The 26,624-nt window shown below is 40.7% G+C and overlaps 2 protein-coding genes across 5 annotated transcripts in view; both read left to right on the forward strand.

Moving 5' to 3' along the window:
• rprd2b (regulation of nuclear pre-mRNA domain containing 2b) overlaps positions 1-1,928 on the forward strand; it is a 34,431-nt gene extending 32,503 nt beyond the window's left edge. For both annotated transcript variants that reach the window (XM_061819235.1, XM_061819236.1), the window contains exon 10: positions 1-1,928. In XM_061819235.1, coding sequence (XP_061675219.1) covers positions 1-1,928 — 1,928 coding nt within the window.
• Positions 1,876-26,223, forward strand: tars2 (threonyl-tRNA synthetase 2, mitochondrial). 3 transcript variants are annotated; one of them, XM_061819238.1, is made up of 18 exons: positions 1,876-2,010; positions 6,893-7,068; positions 7,149-7,263; positions 8,130-8,251; positions 10,209-10,320; positions 11,520-11,584; positions 11,678-11,756; positions 13,424-13,570; positions 14,232-14,330; positions 15,176-15,345; positions 15,412-15,574; positions 19,461-19,598; positions 19,844-19,921; positions 22,804-22,904; positions 24,848-24,949; positions 25,027-25,099; positions 25,197-25,311; positions 25,444-26,223. In XM_061819238.1, the coding sequence occupies exons 1-18, from the start codon at positions 2,008-2,010 to the stop codon at positions 25,584-25,586; spliced, it is 2,001 nt and encodes a 666-aa protein (XP_061675222.1). In that variant the 5' UTR covers positions 1,876-2,007; the 3' UTR covers positions 25,587-26,223. The 3 variants fall into 3 exon arrangements, with proteins under 3 accessions (XP_061675222.1, XP_061675223.1, XP_061675221.1); XM_061819237.1 differs by lacking the exon at positions 1,876-2,010 and adding an exon at positions 5,525-5,729; XM_061819239.1 differs by lacking the exons at positions 1,876-2,010; positions 19,461-19,598 and adding an exon at positions 5,524-5,729.
• Positions 26,224-26,624: the final 401 nt, after the last annotated feature.

Genomic DNA, 26,624 nt, shown 5'->3' on the forward strand with positions numbered 1-26,624 from the left:
CATTGTCCTCTCTCCTGCACACTGTGACAAACTCCACTCAAAACACTCGAGCTTCCCCAGAAGCAGCAGCAGCAGCATCGTCATCAGCAGCAGTAAAAACCCCAAAAGCTAAATCCACTGTGGCAAACAGTCTCAAGCGAGAAACACCCAACAGGAACAGAGTCTGGGAGAGGGACCGTCAGCTCTCCCCGCCTCCCCCACCCCCTCCTCCCCGTGTCTCCTCCACTGTCTCCCCCCCAAGCCTTGAATCCAAAATCAACAGTTTCTTGCAAGGTAATCCAGGTTTTAGCCTCGCCCTAGGTGATGCCAGCCCAGATGGCATTGATGGGACCCCAGTGCGAGATGAGGCTGTCGGTACCCCCACCCAAGACGAGATCATGGACACGCCTGGGAGTTTACCTGAGTCTTTAGGATCCTCTGCTGGCAACAACCTTTCACCCACAGCGTATCGCAGCGAGCCTTGGGACGCTGTGATCACTCCGTCGGGAAATGACAGTGAATTCACGTCTTCTCGATATGGAGGTGCGAAAAGGACCGATGAAGCCAAGAGTTCAAGGAAGCAGGTGATCTCTGCTTCCACTAGTGAGCTAATGAAAGCTAAGAAAGATCCACAACACAGTCAGGGTGTCATGCCAGGAGGAAATGCCAGTGCAAAGGGAGAGCATCGGCTCTCCTCTGGCTCCCGAAAAGCAAGCACAGGATCTGAAGAAGGTCTGAGTGGGAAAAGAGAGGACAAACTTAAAGCTCTACAGTCCCCAGGTAGGGATGCTAAGGACAGTGGTGGGTACCATCGTATTGAAACCCTTGTTTCACCCTGTACTGAGGGTGCACCAATTGAGACTCTGGGTTATTCTAACCAGCCCCTCGCAGGAGAGCGAATCAAGACGGTCGAGAGCATCCGTGTGATTGGCCGAGACTCTCGACGAGGAGGAGGAACTGGCGGTCGGCCAGGGGTGTCAATGTGGTACGAAGAGGAAGAATACATGGAAGCTCATTCTAACCCACCTCATCCCATGCCCCCTCCTCTTAGCATTGGCCAGGGAGGCAGTGGGGATATGCCGCCCACCGTTCCTCCCCCGCATCATCTCCTTGCTCACCCTCCTCCCCCTCCCACACTCCCTCACCCGGTGCCTCCTCCGCCACCTCCTCAAATACCTTTCCAAATGCTTTACCATACGGAGAGTCTCCAAACTCCTCCCCCTTCTCACCTCCTACTCCCGCCTCCTCCCTCACCCCATTTTTTTGGCTCTCCTCCTACCATCCCTCGACCTCCCCCGCCTCCCATGTCACCCACGCTTTCTCCATCTTTACCCCCACCTGTCATGGTAGGTGGACTTCTAGTACCAGTCGACCGGATGCAAGCTGGTCCTCCCCCGGGCAGACATGACAGTGCGGAACGAGGAGGTCCCAGGGGCAACGGTTCCTCTCCTCGTCCACTCATGTCATTATTAGGTGATCCTCCCCAGCTGCCCCGTCCCGGCACAGTCAAAGAGCCTTTTCCTGCCCACAATACACCCCCGATCCACCGCCCAGGTGCTCCTGGTGTGCCTCCACCCCTACTTGGCCGAGTAAAGGAGTCCCCAAGTTTGCACCCTCCACCGACGTCTCCTTCGACACCCAATTCCCCCGCAATGGACGGCGCACCAGCTCGTGCCCTCACTCAAACCGCTGCGCCTGCTGGGCAGAATCTCGTGAGTCCTCCCAGTCAACCCCGCAGCCAACCTCCCAGCCCTGTCCCCCTCCTGGCACTTCCTACTCAAAGACCCCCCTTGCTCTTTGGCAACCAGCGAGGCCACCACTCGCGACACTTTAGCCCAGATCACCAAGGTGGTGGGAGGTTTCGTGGCAACAAACGTCCTGGCCCTCCCTTTGCAGGTGGCCCCTTCCCTGGGCAGAAGAGACCCTTCCAACCCCCACCACGCTACTGAAGTGGTCATCTGTGATGTGCTGAGAGAGGGAGTGCAAGCCACAGTGCTAGCCTAAACCCACCACAGTGTGTTTGCCTTGATGGTATGAACCTAGATATATTTGCCCACTTCTTCATCATAACACTTGTGTGTAAATAGTCCATTAAAACCTCCATAGAATATTTAGCCCACAGTGTTGTATAAGCTTATCTTCAGTCAGTTTGGCATTCTCAACACATTTAGGAGAGTTTAGATCAGCCTAAGCTTACACATCCTATTTGAGTTTCTTACAGTTGTCATACATTTAATACTGACTACCTAAAGAAAATGTAGAATGATAGGAAGCCATGAAACACGACTTGTTCCAAAGTTCCTTTTCCTCCCTGAATGCATGAATGTGTGCACTGTCCTACAACGGTGTTTGAAGTGGTTTGCAGAATTTCCTGATGTAAATAACCCTTGTCATCTCGTACTAGGAATTTTCTCTTCTCGCCTGTCCCTCCCAACTGTAATTCTAAGCTTGTAAATATAAACGACTGACTGACTGCTTCTACCCCCCCCTTTTTTTTTTCTTTTTTTTTTTTTTTTTTCAAAAGCTTGTAAAATGATGCTCACTGCTGGAGCCTGTCGTTACTGTGATCAAGGCTTTGGAAACGCTCATTTACCTCAATTTGTTTCATTTGTTCATTTTTGTTCTTTTCAACCTAGCACATGGGGGGGAAAAAAGAGGAGAGTTAAAATTTAATTAGGGATGGGCATACTAGTCCTAGTTTTGTCTAAAGAACAATGTGATGGGAAGTTGAGCTACATCCACGCTGTGACTCCAAATAATTCCCTATATAACTCGAGATTTTTTTTTTTTTTTTTTTACATCCTGTTGAAATTCTCAACATTTTCCCCCATAATACAGTAAATCTAGTCAGATGCTCATCCCTAACTTTTAATTTCCACGTACATGTTTGCCAGGCTACACTTCAATCAAATATCGAGGATGGAGAGCGTTTATAGGGTGCTGCGAATACTTTATGAAGTTCCTGCATGTCCTGAGTTGAATAAAATCCAGAGTTTCATTTTAAGTGGGGCGCGGGGGATTATTGTATTGGTTCTTGAATAAATAGCGCTTTGTAGTTAATGTCCACATCTTTTTCTTATGTAGTTGCCACTATTTTCAGTTTTATTTCAATTCATGGCCTGCATAGTTCATTGATAAACGTGAATGTGTGGTGTCATCACAGTATATGATGAAACACAACTGCACCAAGGATTATCCCGTGTGCCGTTTATTTTAATACTTGAGTAGTAAGAGTGCCCTCTCTGCTTCTCTGTCTTTGTCTTCTGCTTCTGAGAGCCCATGTGCTTGCAATTTTGTTCACGTTGATGGTACGGTGAGAATATGGCAGCAAAAAATGCATCAACCGTTTCTCCCTCTGCAAAATTTGAGGCCCCCCGAAAGCTGCCGTCTTCACATTTACATTAGCAGTGTGACAGATGCATAATGGGTGGCTCTGCTATCAAAGCCTCACATTACTTTCATCCAATTGAGTGTGATGTGCCCAACGTACTCAACATGCTAATCTCGGGGTTCTCCCATCATAGAAATGAAACAAATGCACCTGTATTTCCTCAAACAGTGGTCGTCCTCGAATGATTGCCAGAACATCATCCACTTCATCTTAATAAATGCCTCTCTCAAATAGATATCTCGCTTTCCCCATCAGAAAATTGAAAAAGCGGTGGCATCCTAGACATTGTTCATGTATGACTGTTAAAGAGTGATCTGATGAGCCCATTTGAACTCTTGCTAACCAAAACAGCAGCTCTATAGCACACAAGCTATTGTTCACAGTCGACCAAGAGTTAACTGAACCTATTTGAGCTCCTGCTAACTGAAATAGGAGCACTTTAGCATATAAATGACCTTGGAAATTGAGTTAGATTTGTAAACGTTGAATATTGTTTCTTGTTTAATAGGGAGATGGTGGTAACTGGTGTTACAGTATACTGTGATCACCCAATGTTTTTTTTCATGTTTGGGGAAGTTTTTTTTTTTTTTTAATTCCTTTTTAGGATATCTGTTTGTTGAATATGCTCAACATAGAATTGGAGGCATCCGGCCCAAATATAAACCCCAATACCAGCGGTGGAGTGTAAAAAAAAAAAAAAAAAAAAAAAAAAAAAAAACGTCCCGCCCACTATGCATAAATTTGGTATGTCTCACTTGTGTAAGAGCAGATGCCAAATATCTTTATTTTCCAGCTGATGTAGTGTTACATTCAAGCTCAACATAATTGGTTTTCTACACTGTAAATAACCACCTCTCACCTTGCCACATGACTTGCCCCCATCCATCCCCCACCCCTCCTTAAAAAAACAAAAAAAAAAGTGTCTGGTTTGTGGGATTGGGGGAAGAGGTGTTTTCATCAATGATGCTTTATCACCAGTGTTGGAGTGTCCAGTCATTTCTCGTGGTGCCAGCATATATGTTTCCCATTGTTTTATGATTTATAGTGTAATTTTTCACATACATTCCGTATCATAGAATGGTTATTTCCACCACCAATTATTACGACTTTAATGTTACATAATTTTGTTGTAGTAAATTTCAAAAGCTCAACGCATGTATGTTACAAAGCACATTTCAAACAATTATGACTAGTATATGCGCCAAACACGGGAACTATAATAACAATAAAAAAAGTGTTATTGTATTGTCAACCATATATTAGTCCATAAATGTCCACTGGAGTACCAGTTCAAAACATTTTCTTGCTTTGTCGGCTGTGATGACAAAAACTCACCCACTCATATTCAACATTGCCTTTTCGATACATTGTTGGTTATTTTATATTATTTTTTGGGTGTTGGTGGTGGGGTTTGTTTTGCATTCTAATTTAAAGTAGGTCCCTTTTTTTCTCCACAAACGTTTCTTGTTACATGCTAAATGTATTCAAAATATCGCAGTGTGTGTGTGTGTGTGTGTGTGTGTGTGTGTGTGTGTGTGTGTGTGTGTGTGTGTGTGTGTGTGGTGTGTGTGTGTGTGTTTAATCTATATGTATATTTACTTTTGAGCGCATACGCTGTGATGAAGCTTCAGGCTACCGTTGCCATAGTGAAAACCCATCTTGTTGGCATAACGTCACTAACCGCGGACGAGGCCTGGAAACTGCTTTAGCCCCCCCGTGTGTCCAAAATTGGGCACTATTATGTTCCTTTTAATAATACAGTAATACGTAGTTGATTAATTCCCCGGGCATTTGGAACATTTATTAGTTTGAATTGCCTTCTGCCATGATTATTTTGTAAGAATCGGGTTCTCTATAAACGGGGGAAATGTGAGCACTTGATGCATGATTTAAATTTTCCGTGGTGTGTGTAAAACTTATTTGCGCTTCTGCATGTAATGAGGGTTGGGAAATCTTGGAATCATTTAGGAAAAAAATATCTATCATGACAGGAATGTTTCCGTGTTCTCTGCACAAACAGAGCAAATCTCACTCCTCACGTTTAAAACATTAAGTTTAATTTTATTCATTTTAGTTTATTTTATTTTCAGCGTGGCGTCGTAAATCCGCCAGTTGACAGTCGTTGGTGCTGGAAGTTCTGTATGGAGTACGCATCCTCTCGTGAACGCGCACGCCGTGACGTCAACGTCTTGTTCCGGTATCATGGCCGCGTGCGTACAGTAAAAATTGGTGGTGGCTGTACTAGGAGGACATGACGTGAATGTTTATACGGGCAATTGTGTTGGAGATGTCGGTGACGCAGCTCTTTCGGCTGGTGGTCCGTCATTCGACTGCTCCCGCGTTCAGGAGGTACAGCAAGGTGCGGAAGTGATGTATTTCGCTGTTGTTAGCACGAAAGGCTAACGTTAGCATGCAAGTCGGACTGTGATGTCATTCTGTGTGAGGAAGTACTAGTCGAGCAGCCGGGGTTTACGAACGACTTTCCAGATTCGTAGCAGTCGTCAAAATGACCTTCAGAGCCAAAATTGCATTTTCAGTTATTTTCATTGCGTCTTCGCTTGATTTAGCAGCTAGCACATACTTTAGTCAAAATGAACTTTTAAGAGTGAGGCAAACACTTGCACACATGCAGCATCATGGCACTGACACCTGGTCAACTTTGTCTATTATTGTTTTTTTTTTTTTAAATCGCAAAGAAAATTTCGACTATCTCCAAAACAGACCTCAAGTGGATGAATATAATCAGTTACATACTTGTATTGATTCTGCTCGATCAGGACCCTTGAGTTAATAAAGCCGCACTTTCTCGTTTTAACACCAGTGCAACAATCTTGATCTATAGAAATGTCTGATTTAGCCAAACTTATATAATTCCGTGGTAACTTTACAGGGGTAAACTTAAAAAAAAAAAATCGCCACAGATAACTAATTTCTGTCAAAGTATACTGTATTTGAAAGCCATATTTATTTATGAGGTTAAATTAGTTTACTTCAAAACTTGTTACAGTACTTAAGATCGATTGCTGTTGCACACTTTTTTTTCAGAGATTTTTTTTCGTCTTCTATTATGCTCGTGCAGAATATTGAACATTGCAACCATTTTCTTTAATGGACAGGTCTAGAACAGTAACAAAAAAAGAACAGATGTAATACATTAACAATTATGAAATTACAAACTAGCTATTAAGTCCAGTAATATTTATATTAAACAGGCTGTTGGATTATTACACATTAGTCTCAATCTTTATTTTAGCTAATGTTTTACTAGGCAAAGTCTATGTACGAAAGTGTTTTTAATGCTGTTGTGGCGCATTGTTGTCCTGGAAGCTATTGCATTTTTTTATGTTCTCTTATACTAGTGCAGAATATAATGGACGATAAACACACTTGATTTACAAGGGTTTTATGGACACTTCCACAGGAGTTAAGTATCAGGACAGATAAACCTTTTAAACTGTGTTCTCACTGATTTTTTTGAAATTTCAAACCCTAATTTTAAAATCTGTATATTTCTGTCTTTAGGTGTGCCCAGCGGTACCAGAGCGAGTGCAAATATTTGAGTCTCTCAGGGAGATAAAGGACAAAAAGAAGATAGTTGAGGCTTCCGAAAAGCACCTCAGCATCCACGTAGGTCAAGGCCAGCTTGTGAAGGGAACATCCGGGGTCACAACGCCGCTCTCTGTCGCACAGAGTATTCGGTAAATGCTCAAAGAGAACAGGAATTCGCACTTACTATTTATTTGCACTTTGTTGATCTACTGGTAGTTTTTCCTCACAGTGAGAAAGGAGCAATAGTGAGCAAAGTGAATGGGGAACTATGGGATCTTGGGCGTCCCCTAGAGGCTGATTGTCACCTACAATTTATTGGATTTGACTCACTTGAGGGAAGACAGGTAATTTGCACATTTTACTTTTCTGCGCATATTTATGATACGCAAGAATTTAAGTGTGTACACCCAAGTTCAGTGCAGGATATCAAGAAAAAAAATTATAAATTCCTTGTGTTCTTTACATTGCCATTAAAGCTGATTCTGATTCAGTTCAGTGTGGCTATATGTACTTTTTTTTTTTTTTTAACTGTTGTCCCTACTGCATGACTTGTTGTGGATGTGCTATGTTATTTATATCAAATATATCAACTGAAATCAATGAAACTAGTTAAGGTCCTCAGGAACAGAAGTACAGTGGGGCAAAGTATTTCGTCAACCATCAATTGTGCAGGTTCTCCCACTTTAAAAATATGTAAAATGCTTGTAATATTCATCATAGGTATATCTAATTTATGAGAGAAAAAAAAATGGTTATTTTGCGATGGTCTTGTTCTTTGTTTCTGTCCTATTATGAGATGCATCTCGACTCACGCCATGGCACCATTTTGTAGGCCATCAATTAGGACCAAACCATCTGATATTCATTTGCACTGACAAGGGGCTGGATTGCTGTCTGATTATTAATAGATGTTAGGTATTGTCTTGGCTTTCAATGTATTTTTTTGTACACCTTTTCTTCATGTGTTCAATACTTTTTCCTTGTAATTTCACGTTTATTACAAACAACTTCAATTCATCAGATTTAATTTTTTTTTATGGATTCCTTGGGTTCCCCAATATCTGAAAATTTCATATCAAAACCACCTTTGCAAATATATATTTAGTGAGAGAAATTATGACGTGCGAAATATTTATTTCAGCCTCTGTATCTTTTTGCGGTGTCTGTTCAATGAATAATTACACCCTATATTATGCCTTGCGTTATTTAGGTAGTATGGCGGACTGGGGCATGTGTGTTGAGTGGAGTGTTGGAGAGGGAGTTTGGTGCCCGGGTGTGTCGTGAAGGAGCATCTGAGTTTGGCCTTTACTGTGACCATTTGCTGGAGAACAGGTGAGACAATGGCCTCTCAAATGAACAGTAAAACATTTCAACCGAAAGATTTAGAAAAAATAAAAACAGATTTTTCCTCAAATGTACATCGTCTAATCTTACCTACATCATACATTGCAACAAAAAGGAGACTCAAATGTGGTGTGAACAATCATTACAACTTTTAAACAGTAATGGTTACTGTTTAAAATATGGCTTAAGGTAAATCATGCATTAAACATTTTTCTATGGTACATGTGAATATATACAGTGGGTACTGAAAGTATTCAAATAAATTTCCACTTTATATTGCAGTGATCTGCTAATTTCATCCAAGTTCATTTTTCTCCTCTTTAATGTACACACAGCCCCCAATATTGACTGGGATGGAGGAAAAAATGACATTTTTGCAAATGTTTTAAAAGAAAAAATGAAATATCACACAGCCATTAGTATTCAAACCCTTTGCACAATATTTATTAAAAGCACTCTTTTGAGTTAATACAGCCATGAGTCTTTTTTGGGAATGATCCAACAGGTTTTTCACACCGAGATTAGGGGATACTCTGCCATTCCTTCTTGCAAATCCTCTCCAGTTCTCTCAGGTTGGTTGTGTAACATTGGTGGACAGCCATTTTCGGGTCTTCCCAGAGAAGGTTCAATTGGATTTAAATTAGGGCTCTGGCTGGGCTATTTAACAAAAGCCACAGAGTTGTTTTGAAGCAGCTCCTTCAGTATTTTAGCTGTGATTGTCTTTTTGGAAGGGGAAACTTCAGCCCAGTCGGAGTTCCTGAATACACTGGAGGAGCCTTTCATTTGGGATATACTTGTATCTGGCCACATTTATCCTTCCTTTGATTGCAACCAGTCGTCCTATTCCTGCAGCAGAAAAACACTCCCATAGCATGATTCTGCCACCAGCATTCTTCACTGTTGGGAGTGTATCTGTATTGGACAGGTGATGAGCAGTGCCTGGTTTTCTTTACACATGCCGCTTACGAAATAAGGCCAAAAAAGTTCTATCTTGGTCTCATCAGACAAAAAAACTCACCATCTTGGAGTCCTTCAATGATTTTTTTTTTTTCCCTACGCAAACTCCATGCAGACTTTCATGTCTCTTGCAATGAGGAGAGGCTTCCATCAGGCCTTTCTGCCATAAAGCCCTGACTGCAGTGCAACAGAAATTTTGTAACCATGGCCAGATCTTTGCCTTGACACAATTCTGTCTCTGAGCTCTTCAGGCAGTTCCTTTGACCTCATGATTGTCATTTCTTCTAATATGCACTTTGAACTGTAAGGTCTTATACAGTCAGGTGACTGGCTTTCCAACGTCTCTGACACAAAATTCAATCTGTGTTGTATTTCTGCTTTTCACTGCTAAATTGGTGGTAAGGTCAGGAATGCACATACAAAATGTTGGTGTGGTTCTCAAATGAGCACCAGAGGTTGTGTCTTCCTCCTTGATTCAACCTCATAAATGAATTTAGGAGATACCAACACTCTGTGCCGAGCATGGAGGGTGCGGTGCATTCAATTTAGTGGCAGGCATCCAAATGAGTAAAGAGATTTCTGGATGGTACTGTGCTAGCATGAAACAGCAAGTAGCCTTATGTGCAGTTTTGGACTAGTATATACTACTGCATCATTTACATTTGTATGAGTATTTTTGCATTGGTGTGGCAGATCACTTACATAGAGCAAGAAAAGTACTGGTTGAAGTACGGGCATCTAAAGTCAGCTTTGATGGACAACTTTTTTTTCTGAGATGGCATCTTCTTTCACTTTAATAAATCCCTCACGGAGATGACGAATCTCCCTCCCTCAGAGAAAGTGTTATCTTTGACATTACGCATACAGAGCTCCTGACCTACTCCCCCCCCCCCTCTTCTTGAAATAGGAGTGCTTCTTCTTCATTCACCCTCCATCTGTCAAATGTCTGTCTTTTGATGTTCCACCTGTGTCCTTTCCTCACCAACAGTGCCGCTGTGTCTTTGAGTGATGTGGAGGAAAGGTGTAAAGCTGCTTCTGCCCTCAAGTTGCCTCTGACCAGGCTGGAGCTTGACGCACAAGAGATCAGTGAGCTCTTCCAGGTTAGTGACACTCGTATGCTGCATTTCGTCAGCGGTTCATCCTCCTCCAAAGGAAAATCAATACAGTCCTCAAATGGATAGCTCCATATATATATATATATATATATATATATATATATATATATATATATATATATATAATTTATTTATTCATTCATTCATTTATTTTAGCGTCTGGAAATAAAGTACCTGAAATTCTCTCATCTCCTTGACACTAGTGTGCACACAGATATTAAGTGGTTAACTGCAGAGCCAGTTGAGTTCCCTCGCTACCCAATACAACTTTGCCGACCAAAACACAAAAATCCTCTCATTGCCTATTTTTCCAACACAAGATAAAGGATCATCTTGAGCTATGTGGAAAAAGCGTCCTTAATGACAATTATTCATTCATTCAGGGAAGCCCAGACTTCCCTTTCCCCAGCCACTTCATCCAGCTCTTCAGGGAGATCCAATTCAAATTGTTCAAATTTACTATGATGTGGTCGGTCCACTGTTCAGTTCGGTCCACGTTTGTTCTCCCGTCTGACTTGGCTCTTGCTTTTTCTGTTATACTTTTTAATTTTAAACACCATTTTATGTGAATAACCTGTAAAATACAAGCACTATATATCATTAATATTTCCAAAATGCCCATTTTCAAACAAAGGAGTAAATATATTACCCTCAAATGGAACTGCATTTTGTTTTAGGATAAAAAACACTTATGTATCACTTGTCATTGTCCATGCATCCGTTTTTTGTCGCACTTGTCCTCATTGGAGCCTATCCTGCCAGAGTTTGGGTGGCAGTCATGTTGCAATCTGGTCTGGTCGCCAGCCATCCATACACATGGCACATTTTGGCAAAAAACTATTTACATGCACATTCACAGCTATGGACAATTAGTTGTCAGTGAACCTAACATGGATGCGGAGGAGGCCCTCAGCTGAGATTCAACCAGGGCTGTTTGGCTGTTAGTTAGACGTGCCAAGTAGTAGTATACCATACTTTCTCTTCCCCGCCACCCCCTCACCCTTGATTTCTTTTTTGTGTAAACAATTGTTAGGTTCTTCACTTAAGTTATTCTTTAATAAAATGGGGTCTGTCATTGGACTTGTGTTCAGTTGGGGTGACAGCGTTTGCTTTTTTTATTAGTTCGTTTTTATCTCTTGCCTTCTTGCCTCTTTTCACCCGTGACCATTTGTGATTTGTTTCAGGATGACCAGCTCAGATTACGACTTGTACAGGAGCAGATGAATGGCCCCACTGCTACAGTATACAGGCATGTTTACACACATGTACGCTCAAACAGACCCTTAATGTGTCCTTGAAACACACACCCAAAAAAATCTTACTATCATTTTATGTGACTCAGGTGTGGAGACAGCATAGCACTATGTAATGGCCCCCTTCTCCACCACACTGGCCTCCTCAGGGTGTTCAAGATGCTCCGAGTATGTTTTTTTTTTCCTTCCCATCAGTGAACAGTGTTATGATACCCTATTGTCTGCCATTTTTGCTATTGAGGTAATTATCAAATTATTAAGTGAACTCAATTGGTTTCTAGAGCACTCACACTAAAAGGCAATCATATTTTCCTTTTAGAATAATAAAAAAAAAATCCCCTGCAACCCACTCATTTTTGTCTTAGACCAAACTATCAGGGTCCTACTTTTGACTGCCCGCTGTTCCACCAGCAGCTTGTTGGTGGTCTCACAAGAATTAAATTGTGGTCAAACTCCCACTTAAATACCACAAAGTATGTTTGGTCTTTATCCATCAGCCACTTCATTTGCTTTATCTGCTAATTAAGGACATAAGGGTTGTATTGAAAATAAACCCTTTTCAAAGATACTAATGATCAAATTTGATTGGACAGTGTGTATTGTTTGCACAATATGCTTTGTGTCATTTTTCCAATATTTTCAGCCTTCAATGTAGCTAAATGTCTCTGTATGAGCCAGTGAGGTATATATGGACATTTATCTTGTTTGTAATTAGCAAGATAATATTCATAATTCAGTATTGTTAAATTGAAACCTCTTTCACATTGTCAATCACAGCAGAGCATTATCGTCTTGCATTTCATATATGTTGCACATTGCTGTGGAAAAAAAAGTATTTGCTCCCTTCTAATTTTCTTTCTTTTTTTTTTTTTAAACACATCTTATCACACCCACAGGGTTCAAATGGTCAAACCAATTTTAATATTGCCCAGAGCCAACCCAAGGAAATACAAATTGCAGTTTTCGAATGACAATTCAATTCAGGCACCAAAAAAAAAAAACAAAGAATCTATACCTTTTTGACCCTCTGTGAAAAAGTAATCCCCCTCCCACTTAAAAATCACAGTCACTGTGAGTAACCACAAATTTGGGAAAAGGTGAGTTCGATTTCACAAGCCACACCCAAACCTGATTCCCACCATACTGTTGAATCAAGAAATCACTTTAAAATAATCTGTCAGAGAACCAAGGGAGGCACAACCCGTCATTTGATTGAGGGGGGTGATTAGCGAGCAAGGTTTTTTTTGTTGTTTTTTTTGGGTGGGGGGGTGCCTTAATAAATTGCATTGTCATTTGTAAACTGTATTTTGTATTTCCTTGGGTTTTATCTGAGTGATATTAAAATTGGTTTGACAATTTGAAACCTTTTTGTGCGATAGATATGCAAAACTTTGACTTTTTCACAGCACAATGTACTGACCTTAGTTCAATGATGCCAGTCAGACTTAAGATTTACAATTTTTTTTGACACACCAAGTATAAGTGTTGAGCCTTGCTAATCTGAAAAAATGTTTATTTTGTCATCATACATGTAGAGGGCTTAATGGTGCTCTGTGAATGGAATGTTCCTTGTGGTTATTGAGCCATGAGGGAGCTGGTTTTCCATACTGACCCGTCGCTGGGCAGACAGCGATTCCATGGGTGCCGCAGGATGTAGTTTTGTCAGAGGCCAGTTTCCTGTCCTTGGCTCTTAGAACCACACACACGCTGCCATCCATCAGAAGTTCTGTGACTTGTATCGCTTCACCCTTCCTCTTTCACCTGAATTGCGCTCCTTTATTCCCTAATTACGTTGACGTCAATGTTAACGCGCCATCTGATCTGTCACTCCCCAGCTCTCAACTCTGACCCTGGCCGATCAGAGTGAGTGTCCCGGTTTGATGCGTCTCTCTGGGGTGGCCTTTCTCAGAGAGAAGGATAAGGAGGAGTGGGACAGGGAGCAGGAGGAGGCCCACAGGAGGGACCACAGACGCATCGGCACAGTAATACCACTTGAGATGTTGTGTCCAAGCAAAAACGTTAAAAGAATACCTGACTAGATGATAATGGATCACAGCATATCACTGGAGCCTCAAATGCCCAACACAATACATTTAAATGCACTTGCACTATGCGCAAGGGTAGGGTCATAGGTGAGGTAGAGCCCATCTCAGCTAACTTTGTGCAAGAGGTAAGGTACAACCAAAACTAGTTGCTAGCCAATCACAAACAATCAATGAAAACTAAAATGACACAATTGCAAGGAATGTTCCATGGTCGAACTGTCACCATAGTGTGACCACCTTTGTCACCTACATCACCCTGTACAGGTAATGTTTTCAGTAATGATTAAGCATTTTTAACTGTCAAAAGCGTAACTGTCAGATGATGACTGTCAAGTGATCTGATTGGGCTCTTGTGAACATTTTGAGACAATGTCATCATGGTGACTTACACTGTTATACACGATTTTCATCTTCACTGATTAGAAAAATCAAATACTGTATTGAGGAACTCCTGTTTGTGTTAAAAATGCTACAGCTCAAACTTCTAATTAACTATACTTTTGGCTCTTGATCAACTATAAAAGAATGCTTAAAAGGGAAGAAAATGTTTTTAATTAGATTGTTTGGTTATGTGTTGGAACACTCAATCTTTTTAAAGGACCAAGAGCTGTTCTTCTTCAATGATGTCAGTCCAGGAAGCTGCTTCTTCCTGCCTAAAGGAGCCCACGTGTACAACACCCTCACTGACTTCATCAAGGTGAGTTCTTTAAAGCGTTTATTTGAAGTGATGTTCACTAAAAATTAGGGCTGTGAAAAATAATCGAATAACTCTGGTACGGTCACTTAAAAAAAAATAGGTCTCCACAGAATTTCTGCCTCTGAGCTCTGGGGACCAAAAAAAAAGAAAAAAAAAATCAATCCAGAATCATGTTTCCACAGCCGGAACTGATGTTTCATTTATTGCAGATGGATGCAGTTTTGGGCCACTGATAATTTTTGGCAAAAATGACAGAGAAGCGTTTCTGATTTAATTATTTTTAAAGACGTTATTAAAGGTGTAATGTACATGTGATGTATGAGTGAGCTGAATGATAGTATTCTTTTTCACTTAAAATGCTAAGCGGTAACCCGCTGGTGCTCATTGTGAATGCTTACCGTTTAGCAAAAGCTGATTTTGTTTTTTCCAATTCCGTACACCGTTCATGCCGTACGCTCAGTATCAACGTACAGTTTTAAGGATATAACCCCGCTCATAAATTAAATTAAAATACATGTTAGGAGTAAAAGATAACAAAAATTGAGGGGCGGGGGTCAATGGAGGTGGCAATTACTTGATGAAATGGCTATAAAATAATTATAAACAGATTTGATTGTTACAGCCCTACTCGAAATTCTTGTGCTACATGCTGTTATATTCCACTGGTGCAAACATCTCAAAAACCTTTTTAACAACATGTCCCTGAGGGTATTACGGTTCTCCATCAGGTACCAGATATTGCCCATGTTAGTCTCAATTTATTGGTGTTTTGTGACAGTCAAAGCAGCTCCTTACACTCCTTGTGACATACGCTTATCCTTCCTCCCTCTTTGAACCTCATACAGAGTGAGTATCGGCGGAGAGGATTCACAGAGGTCATCACCCCGACACTGTACAACGTTTCATTGTGGGAGCGTTCGGGCCATTGGGAGCACTACAGTGACAACATGTTCACAGTGAACTTGGAAGGCTCTCAGACCTACGCACTCAAGCCCATGAACTGCCCTGCACACTGGTACACATCCACACATATATGCACACTATTACTGCTCTGTGGGTCTTGAATTTTCCTGTCTTGCAGCCTGATGTTCGAGCAGCGTGTCCGCTCGTGGCGAGAGCTTCCTCTACGCTGGGCTGACTTCGGGGCGCTGCATCGCAATGAGCTCTCCGGCGCTCTGGGAGGTCTCACCCGTGTCCGCAGGTTCTGCCAGGACGACGCTCATATCTTCTGCACACCTGACCAGGTACCCATAGACTCAAGTTTACCCTTAAAAGTACAGTGGACCCCCAATTTCCAAATTTCATGATGTTGAATTATTATTTTTTTTAAATAAATGTTCATATATTGAATTGAATTTTAACATAAGAAAATAAGGTAAACATGAATTGTTTCCAGCCTGGACCAAAACCCAAATTTTAGGAAATGTAGGAACACTTTCAACACACTAGAAAGCTAATAAAGCTATGCAGTACTGTTTATCAGACATGACCAGGGGAAATTGATAAAAAATCTCTTATTAAACAAATCAACCACAACAGCCAGGAGAATTGTACTCTTCATTCAAATGCAGCTGCCCTGCTAGGTGACTCATTGCTACGATTGTCGTGGAGAAAGCAAGAGACAGGGTAAATAAATAGGAGGCCAGCTTGCTTGAATGCGCCTTTATGTGCACATGTGTGATAACACGTCAGAAGGGACTAGGATTGCCCAAACTGACTGTCAATCAATTGACACATGTGATCGACGTATTGACCACACCTGAATGAAGTGAGTACAGGCTGATGTCTTTTTTTTGTTGGGCATGCGTTCATGCCATTGACCAAAAGTGCCTCGGGGGTCGAATGGTTGATCACGATCACCACTTTGGGCATCCTGGGTCCAGAGCATGGCTTTAGAGAGTGCTGTGTCCAAGCATACCAATGGAAAGTGGAAGGACAAAATATGGCACTAGAAGATGCACCAGCAAATGAGATTTCAATGGTCTTGGACAGATTAACAGAGAAGATTAAAGAATCAGGCAGAGCTCCAGAAAATGTAGTATGACGCGAGAGTCAGCTTCACACACCACCACATTCAGATGTCTCTGGGAGATGGGCTGCAACAGTCTGCTTCCTCGGATCAAGCCACTGAGCCTGAGCTCAATGTAGGAAGTGTCTCAACTGGGCCACAGAGAAGAAGGAATGGGTTGTTGGCCATTAGTGAGATACAGGCAGTGATTCAAGCAAAAGGACTCCCAATCAAGTCTGAAGCAAAGCAAAGCAAATTTTTTTGTATAGCGCATTTCATACACAAGGTAACTCAAAAGTGCTTTACATGATTGAAGGCATTTGAAAGTAATAAAACTTTCAAAATGGCATTAAAAACAATGAATGTCAAAATATTAAAACAAAAAGACAATTAAAACCACATACAGTGCAAGTAATATGGTCAAAAAGTGGATATATTCTAAAAAGCATGAGGGAAAAAGAAGAGTTTTCAACCTGGATTTAAAAACATTCCCACTTGGGGCTCAACTCACCCCTGTTTGTAACTTATTCCATTGGTGTGCAGCATAATAGCTAAATGCTGCTTCACCATGTTTGCTTTGGACTCTGCACTCCACTATTTGACCTGTCTCAGTCGATCTCAGAGCTCTACTGGGTTTGTATTCCGTAAGCATTTCTTTAATGTATTCAGGACCTAAATCATTTAGTGAGTTCTAGACCAGTAGCAGAACTTTAAAATCTGTTCTAAAGCTGACTGGAAGCCAGTGCGAGGACTTTCGGATTGGAGTTCAATGCTCTGACCGCTTTGTTTTGTTCAGATTGCAAGCTGCAGCATTGTGAATGAGCTGCAGCTGTTTAATACTCTTTTTTTTTTTTTTTTTTTTTTTTTTTGGGGAGTCCAGTCAGAAAACCATTACAGACGTCAAGTCTACTTGAGATAAAAGCATGGATGAGCTTTTCCTGAAGAATAACATAGTTTAGAAAGTACCGTGTTTTTGTTGATTTAATGTGACCCTATATATTTTTTCCTGGAAAATTACATTTAAATGATTTCTTCACGATATTCATTTTTTGAATTTGTTTTTTTAAATGAAAGCCCAAATTATGTAAATTAAACAAATATAATTGGTTGAATTGTCAATGGAAATATTGAAATACATTTTCCCATATAATCAAATATCCAATACCCGAATATCATTCACATCAGGATTTAGAATGTTGGAGAAACATCACATGCAAAACGGCCCCCTATGTAGTAGTGTTGTAATACTGAATTCTAGCCTAGGGGGGAAAGAACAAATGGATTATAGTATTACAGTGTTACTTCAATGCATGGTTCATTAAAGAGACCCAATGGTCTATAACTCAATTTGTAAGAAAAATAAATTTTTGTGCATGCACAAACATTTGAAATCTTTTTTTTTTTTAGTATAGTGTGCTACAGAAAATAGTGATTCTTAATGGAAACTGAAGTTTTTAAATAAATCTGTTTGTAATGTATCATCATTGGTTGAAAATTAGTGACTGTTCAGAAAAACATGGTCCTAGCCATTCAAATAATTAAAAAACAATTCACTCATTTTCTCCATTTAGTGAAATGTCCATCCCTAATATGCAGACGTGATTTTCCCATTCATAGGCGGAATTACGTCTTTTTTAATTGCATTGGTTAATAAAAATATTATTAGTATTTCTGCAATATTCTGACCGTAACCCGTGCCAGAATCCACACTCGTTCATTTTCCGGTTTGATTTTTGGAAGCGAGGTGCAAGATTAGGTACGCGTCAGTTGATTGGTCGAATGTGTTCCTCCTGACCAATGAAAATGCTTGTTGTATATGAGGCGGTTCATGGGGCCATTTTCAAGTCAACACGATGGCGGTGTTCAAGAGGAAAGATGCCTCTCGAGTGAAAGAAATTGATAGGTGAAAAATAAGTTCCGATGGGATTGGATGGAAGGAGAAATCGTTGATACAGTTGGAAAGAAGGAAGTTGCCACTCTGTTAAGCGACTTCATTCGTAAAATCGATTGACCTGGTAAAGCATTGTGCACATGTGGTCAGGATACTATTGACTATGAATCAAGAGGTTTCAAAGCATTTGAAGTTCACGCGAAACGTCAACACAACACGTCAAACAACTGGAAGCAACGAAAACAAACTTTTCCATAGCTGATACATTCGGATGTCAACCCAAAGCCAACAACCAATCTCAGTTGCAGACAGGGTAGTCAATTACAAGGTTGAGAGGTCAGAAACAATTACTTGTAAAAATGTTTGTATTATTTACTTGACTTTAATAATTGTTGTAAAATTCATGCGTTTCAATCATTTACAAAAACAAGAAATGAAAAACGTTTTTGAATGGATACGAAATACACGCTATGAAAGCATGCTTGCATGCCATGATGCAAAATTGAATTCAATTTTGTAGTTTACTTAGTTGAATTTGTATTTGACATTTAATGGGGTAAAGGTATGCGCCTAAATAATGAACAATCATATTGTGTACATTTTGAAAACAGAAGAGCATTTATTCATAGATGTTCTTAATATATTTCATTCATAATACTATTTATAAAACTTGCATGTTAAAATTGATGATCATCCCTTGACCATGCTTGCAGCACCCTGACCCCCAGCTATTTTCTTTTTTTCATTCAATCAAATCACACATCTGAATATGGTCATCATCACATTTGATGAGACAAATTTACTGCATTTTATGTAACACACAGAATTGTGTATTCTTATACAACCTGTAAATAGGACACGTGGGACCATATGACAATAAGATAGGTCACACTAATAATTCCAGAGACATTCCAGCTTCATGCATGAGGCGCTTTGTCCTGATCCAATCTTAACATCGAAACGTGTGCCGCACACTGTGTGTAATTCTGATCCCCCACAAAGTTCCCATGGAGGTGCAAGTCTGCCCAACCTCCCTGTGTTGGTCTCATGTTGAGCCTGAAAGATCTCATGATGAGTCGCATCACCACGTTACCCTCTCAAATACCATTTTAATGTCTGCAGCCCCTGGGCATCGTACCCATGTGAAATTTGACCTTCCGAATGTGCATGTCCGTTGTTGACATGGTGTCCTCCTTTTGCTTTCGTGTGTTTTTGTTTTCATCCCTCACAGCTGGAAGATGAGATTGTGGCTTGTTTGGATTTCGTGAGGCGCGTTTATCAAGTGTTTGGGTTTTCCTTCCATTGCCTTCTGTCCACACGTCCCACTCCCTGCCTCGGGGAGCCAGAGCAGTGGGACCATGCCGAGCAGGTCTGAACAAACTCAAAGAAATTGTGTATAATTGTGTTTACAAGAAGTCACAGCTACAACAACAAAACAAGCACGCTCCACTTTAAACAGTCACTTTGTAGAGAGCTGCCTTATCAAGCTGCTGTGTAGATGTTCATCTTAAAATGAGCGTGATTAAATGTGCAGACACCCTCACAGGGGGAACGTCAGGATCAAAATGGGCCTGAGTTATAGGCTTCCGCCACGGTTTTTATTTGTGTGTGCAGGAGTTGGAGCGGAGCCTGCAGCAGTTTGGCGAGCGGTGGGAGTTGAATCCAGGAGATGGAGCCTTCTATGGGCCAAAGGTGAGTGAGGCCTTATTTTAAGGCCATCAATCAAGAATACACTGTTCCCTCATTTAACACCAGGGGTTACATTCCCAAAAATACCAGTGTTAAGTGAAATCAGCAAAGGGTCTCTTTTTTTTTTTTTCCTTTTATCCATTTACAGTGTGTTTTTTTTTCCCCCATTTGGTTTAAGGCTGTGAAACCCTTTACCACATACTTTATAAACATTTCACATTAACATTTTAACATTATTTTCTCATTTCTTTTGTTTAAACTCGAACTTCTAACCTTTGTAGCTTTTTTACTACTGTATTCTAGAATGAAACCAAAGATCAAAACCTGTTTCAGGCCAAAACATTTATTAGAGAAATAAATATATAAATGTCCCTCCACCATTTTTTCCCACTTTATCCCGGACCAGGTGTAAACATTTTTTTTTTTAAAAAGAAAAATTGCTAGCTTTTAGAAGTAACAAGTTAAATTTTAATGATCAATCTATGAGGTTAGACACAACAAATTATTAATAGCCATTCACGCATATTTTACAGTTCCTCTGAAGAGGAACAGATCAGCTGTAGCGTCTTTTTCCGCTGAAGCCCTTGGTGCCGGTGTGTTTTTGTGAGTGAAGAACAGAGTTGTCGGTCGTTGTTGGCGCAATTATTTTTTTCTTCTGGGGAAGAATATTCTATTCCAGGAAGTCCTTGATTCGACTTCCGTTCCTACACTGGTGATGCAACCTGAATTTCCACGTCAGTTTGATTTCACCGTTAAAGTCAAAATTTATGTTGAAATACTTTGTATAAAAAAAAAAAAAAATTAAATACATTCAAAGAAAAAAATGACGCTGTATTTACATTACTGCTGTGACGTGCATGAAGAAGGAGGGGAGACTGTGAGAGGTATTTCTAAGCAAGCATGTGCAGGTAGCCCTTGCTATAGCGGTAAAATGCTTTTTCTCAGGGTCTTTGCCTTTCTGCTCTTTCAAAGTTTGGAAAATAGGCCGTGCCTTTTCTTGAATGAGCACTGGGGTAATATAAAGCCTATGTTGATTCTAATCCTCTATCCACAACACAAGTAGCCTTCCTATCTCGGCAAGAGTCGAAGAATGTTGTTGTTTTTTTTTTTTTTTTTTTTTTTTTTTTCACAAAAAATAAGATGGTTCATCATCACTGTATCCCTCATCTGGCCAAAATCCTTCATGTGCGCTAAAATATAGGCTTTAATGGTGGTCGCCACAGTAAACCGATTCAATGACTCTTTACTGGTGTTTGGCATTTCTTCTTCTTTCCTTTCTCCAATCTTTTTATGATGTTAAACTTCATTTCAATGGTAATTGCTTTTCTTTTGGCTGGAACAGTATTGCTAAAAGACCCAGCTTTTTTCTTTGGGGGCATAATGTGTAAAAAATGAGAGTGAAAAGGGCAAAGATACTGCCGGCACAGACAATAAGTTTCCACTAGTTAAGCAGGAACACTATGGTGGTGTGGACACAATGACGGGCGAGTCACAGGCATCGTAAAGTCGAAATGCCGTAGGTCGAGTGCGTTGTAACTTAAGGACTTCTGTACAAACATGCCACGATGATGTTTGAGAACTGTAATGAACGAAACATCAAAGGGTCCCATTCTCGTGCAGCTCGGTGAAGTTCATTGTTCTCAAGTGTTACGACCGTTTCATACTCCTGTGGTCGCACGGCCGACAACGCCCACACGGGAACATATGACCTACGCATTGCCCCGCACAGCACCTCTGCTTGTGTGTAGCCTGCCGTGCCGTAGAGCTCATCTCTTGTGATTGGCCCGTTTTTTTTAAAGATGACTTATTCACATTCCACCTACATCGTCGCCGCCGCCTTGATCGATTTTGCAGGATATCGTATCATCTGTTCATTTAGGTTCATTTGTCTTCTGCATTGTTGTTGCTTTGTTCCTTATTAAAGGGAAAAGAAAGTAAAAACCATTTTGACCAAATGACCAAAATGTGCTGAGGGAAACCAAACCCTGTGGCATGCTAGACATTATCAGCCGTGGTGACACTTCTGACTTGAAGAACTGCCGCACATTTTCAAAACTGAGCACATGGATTGCACAGGAGAGCTGTAGTGATATCAATGCAGCCCTTTAGTTCATCCTCATCTTTCTCAATCCTTGTGTCCTCTTCTCCCTCGTCCTCACCTACTCGCGTTGTCATCTCTTCCCGGTCTTCATCAGTCAGCGACATCTTGAGATTATCTGGGAGAAAACTTTTAAACATACACCACTAAAGAGCCACAGTATTAGCATCAAACAATTATGTAAATTACGCAAACTGGATGTATTCCGTACATTACAGGACAGATTGACAATAGTCTCCAGTCCCTTAGTCATTTGGGACCCAAAACGCTGTTGGTTTTCCCTTAACAAACCAGGACGCAGAACACAACGCACATTCATACGCTGTTAAAAAAAAAAAAAACTGCTACAGTTTAATAAATTAAACGCGCACCCCCCCCAAAGAAAGTCTGTGTAACAACGAGGCTGCATAGATTGAAACGCGTTGTAATGAGTGAATGCAGTGTAGCAATGTGAATAAGTCTATTTGCATATTTCATTTGAGTGTTATTTTCATGTGGTTCTTAATCACGCTACAAGTTAGACACGTTCGTGAGGGTTTTAAGATTAGTTGCATGCATATAGTTGAGGTGGTTCATGTAAGGTGCGCTTCAACATCACAAATATGCACCATGAAAACAAACATTGCTCTCACCACATCCAGCTCATGCATATTTGTGGCAATTGGCAACATCTGGAGCTCTTTCGCAGAGACTCATTTTATGAGCACGTCATCTCACAAAATGGAATTTGCCTCGCACCTGTGAGACTAGTTCAAATACTAAACCGCCCTTTCTTGTGACATTGCAGATTGACATCCAGATCAGAGATGCTATTGGCCGACAGCACCAGTGCGCAACCATCCAGTTGGACTTTCAGCTGCCAATCAGATTTAATCTTCAGTATGTGGCGTAAGTGATGATTTCTGTCATATAGTTTACTCCGCTGATGGAACTGATAAATCATTTACTGTGGAATCTCTGGGGTCAAATACAAATTTGCATCAATTTGCGAAAGGATATAATGTAAATAATTTTCAGGATCACCCTCTTATCATGAAACCTTGGGTAATTGTGCTGTACAGGCAGTTTAATATTTTAACTGTAAAAAAAAAAAACGTTGTTGAGCACTACTGTGTAAATCTTTAAAGGGGATGCAATTACTGCATCTTATTATCTTATTGTCACTTGAGCTCTACTGTGAGTGCATACCACTTTCTGGTATTGCACTTGGTCAATCGAGCAAACTTATGAGCCTGTAGAACATCAATGAACAAAATCACTGGCCCCATTCAATGAATTAAACCTTGAGTTCTATAGCACCTTTCATACTTAGAAAGCAACTATAAGTGCTTAAGAAACCAGACAAACACATTCTTCCCAGTCACTCACCATCTCTGAGCCCCTGGGACAACCAACCCCCCATGATAATGTAGTTATAGTTTAAAAAGATAAATAAAATATTAAGACTTAAATCTGTTTTTTTTTTTTTTAAATCAGCCATTAATTACCACTTTATGCTGATCGGCTTTGTATATTTTTATATCTGAATACAATTTTTGTGTTTTTAGCTCTGTCACATGTCTTTTGAGTTAGAACTGTAAATATCGGACACCCAAAAGTTACTTAAAAAATGTCGGTAGATCGGGAGAGCCACAGCGTCTGAGACAGACAACACGTAATGCCTGGATCACATTCCAAGACACATTTGCTCTTTCACAATTGTGCAATGTCAGACTGCTCCATTAAAATCTTCTATTCCGATATCACTGCATCCCATTTTTTTTACGATCATTGAGCTTATCCACTCAAATGCAACCGGATACACTCGTTAATGTGGCGATCACAACTCGAGTGGCTTTCGCCCGACTGTATTGTGACAAGAAAATGGGGGGACATGTGTTTGTGGTCACTGGTGCTCAGGAGAGGAGAAGATGTTCGTTTAAGGCTTGCTTGAGGTATGTTCGCGTACTTTTAATACGATGCGTCTTACACGCAGGCAACTAAACGTCATGTAGCCAAGCAAGCTAGTGCTAACCCTCATTGTTGTACATACTCATTCTGCCGTTCTGTTGAATCATGCGCCAAAGTTTCATTGTGGGGAAATTAATTTATTTACAGTGAGTTAGCGCCTATTATTTGTCATGTAATGTTGGTTTTTAATCTGACTGATTACAATACATGACCTGAGTAGAGCAGTGATTTCCAACTTTTATGGAACCAAGGAAAATATTTTAAAATTGAAAAATCTCTCGGCACACCCATAGACAAAAAATGTCAGAAAAGTATTACATTATGTACTCCTCTCATCAAATAGATCATTGATTTGCCTGTTACCTTGCCTCACTTACATAAATAGATGAACAAAGATGCACTATTTATTCTCAATATATTTTTGAGAACAGTTAAGTATATACGTTTATACAGTAAATGAACAGGTTATTTTAAAATACACATTGATCCATCTTGTAATTTTTTTTTTTAACTCAGGGATGGGTAAATGGCCCCAAAAATCCAGATTTGGTAATCCATATAAAATGTAACACGACTTCTGAGGCATCGCTGAGCACATTTTCTTCAGTAGTATCAAGAAAGCCAAAGAAAAAGCTCAACCTAATGGCACTCCACTCTCTGCCATTTTATGTGACGAGATATTTTTCCTCAAATTTTTGCTGAATTCCAAATTGTACGACTTGAGCTTGTGAACTTTCTCGTGTTCTAATCAAGTTGTGATACCTTAACAGTGCTTCACCATGTGAAGTGTTGTTATGGATGGTACAAAGAAGGGTTGCGGAGCTCTGGTCCACATTTGTCCACTGTCACATGACCCATCTTCCTCTTCCTGTGTATCACAGGCGAGATGGCCAGTTGCAACGCCCTGTGATGATCCACCGTGCAGTGCTGGGATCACTGGAGAGAATGATTGCCATTTTGGCTGAAAACTTTGGAGGGAAATGGTGAGAATAAATTGAGTCCGGCTCAGTTGTTTCATGGAAATTCACCATTTTAATTATTTATTCCTTTCCTTCCAAAGGCCACTATGGTTGTCTCCAGCTCAGGTAATTGTCATCCCTGTTACGATCAGCTGTCAGCCAGCCGCGGAACAGGTCAGTTACAAATTTCTGTTCTCTCACTTGCTATCTTGGGGTGGAGAGTGGGGGTGGGGGGGAGAGACAAAAATGCAATGTCTGTGTTGTCCTTAAGGTGGTTCAGCAGTTTCATGAAGCTGGCTTCATGGTGGACTTGAATGAAGACACCAAGGCCACCTTAAGTAAGAGGATCCGCTCTGCTCAGCTGGCACAGTACAACTACATTCTGGGTAAAGACCACTGGTAGCATGGCCTTTACTACATATGATTTACAAGCTCAACTTTTTTCTTTATTTCTTTCTTTCTTTCTTTTTCTTTCTTTTTTTTTTTTTGGGGGGGGGGGGTATATATCTTGCTTCCAGTGGTGGGCGATCAGGAACGTGAGAGCCACACGGTGAGTGTTCGGAGTCGAGGCGGCAAGCAGCTGGGTAGGCGACCCATCGAGGAGGTTCTGATGAGCCTCAAACGGCTTCGAGACTGCAAGAGTAACGAGGACAACTTTTAATGGGGACATACAAAGGAACATTTATCCATTTCTGACATTCAAGTAACTCAACCAAACTACATGGAACATGTTATTGTAGACTTCCAGTAACTGACACATCATACTATGACCACTTTTACTGGATGTCTTTCCCTTCAATCTCAGGCTCTCGCTTGAGCAACCCAGAAATCCCCTAGCTTTGCCGCGCTTTGGGTTACGCAATGCTGACAGCGGTGCAGGAGTTACAAATTGGATTAAACATTAAAAATCCTCATTTCATTGAAACCCCTGCATGTACCCCTTTTTTTCATGGCAATTAAACCCTTACTCTGAGTTGTTCTAATAGTACAGGAAGGGGAGTGAACAGTGACTCATTTGCATTAGATAAGACTGCCCCGTTTCCAACAGGCAAATGTCAGCAAAGCAAATAAATGGGGTGTAAGATGCTATGCTCTCGTGGTCCTTGCGATATTTTTGACAAACTCATGTCACAGAAGTGTTATAGAGCGACTTGGCATATCCAAGACATCTACAACTATTTGTGGAAAAATTGCATATGTCTCGGGACAATTCTGTAATGTAAACCAATGTTCATATACATCATACTTAAGCTGGCAGAAGCGCAGCTTCATTTTTTTAATAAAACTCCACAAACTTTTTTCGTCCATTAATTTTTCTTATGGGTAAATCTCAGGTCACTGTGATATTGACGAAATATTTCCCCCATGCCCCCCTCCAAACACAGGCTTTGTCATCTTATGAGGAAAAAAAAGAACAGGCTTACCTTTAAAAAGAGTGGAAGAAAGGGAGGATTTGACTAAAATAGGAGTTCGAGCAGCAGCAGTGTTTTTGTGTTTTGGTGGAAACTGCTCAGTCAAGGTAAAGGTTAAAAAGATTGGATGCTGCTTTCTTTCTTTTTTTTTTTTTTTTTTAATTGAGGGAGGGCAACAGGATGGAAAAGACGTGAGTCACAACAGAAGGGTGGACAAATGGAGTAGCTTTTAACAAACGCTGCTGTGGAAAAATGTGCACCGCGTGTATGTCAAGTTCTTCCAGAGC

The sequence above is a fragment of the Syngnathoides biaculeatus genome, chromosome 5 (assembly GCF_019802595.1).
Source record: "Syngnathoides biaculeatus isolate LvHL_M chromosome 5, ASM1980259v1, whole genome shotgun sequence".
In the NCBI taxonomy this organism is placed as follows: domain Eukaryota; kingdom Metazoa; phylum Chordata; class Actinopteri; order Syngnathiformes; family Syngnathidae; genus Syngnathoides; species Syngnathoides biaculeatus.

Excerpts from the sequence above, each read along its gene's own strand:
- tars2 (XM_061819237.1), top strand. The coding sequence starts at position 5,631 with ATGTTTATACGGGCAATTGTGTTGGAGATGTCGGTGACGCAGCTCTTT. Across the intron at positions 10,321-11,519 it reads AGATCAGTGAGCTCTTCCAG|GATGACCAGCTCAGATTACG; the intron begins GTTAGTGACACT and ends GATTTGTTTCAG. Across the intron at positions 25,100-25,196 it reads GTCAGCCAGCCGCGGAACAG|GTGGTTCAGCAGTTTCATGA; the intron begins GTCAGTTACAAA and ends GTTGTCCTTAAG.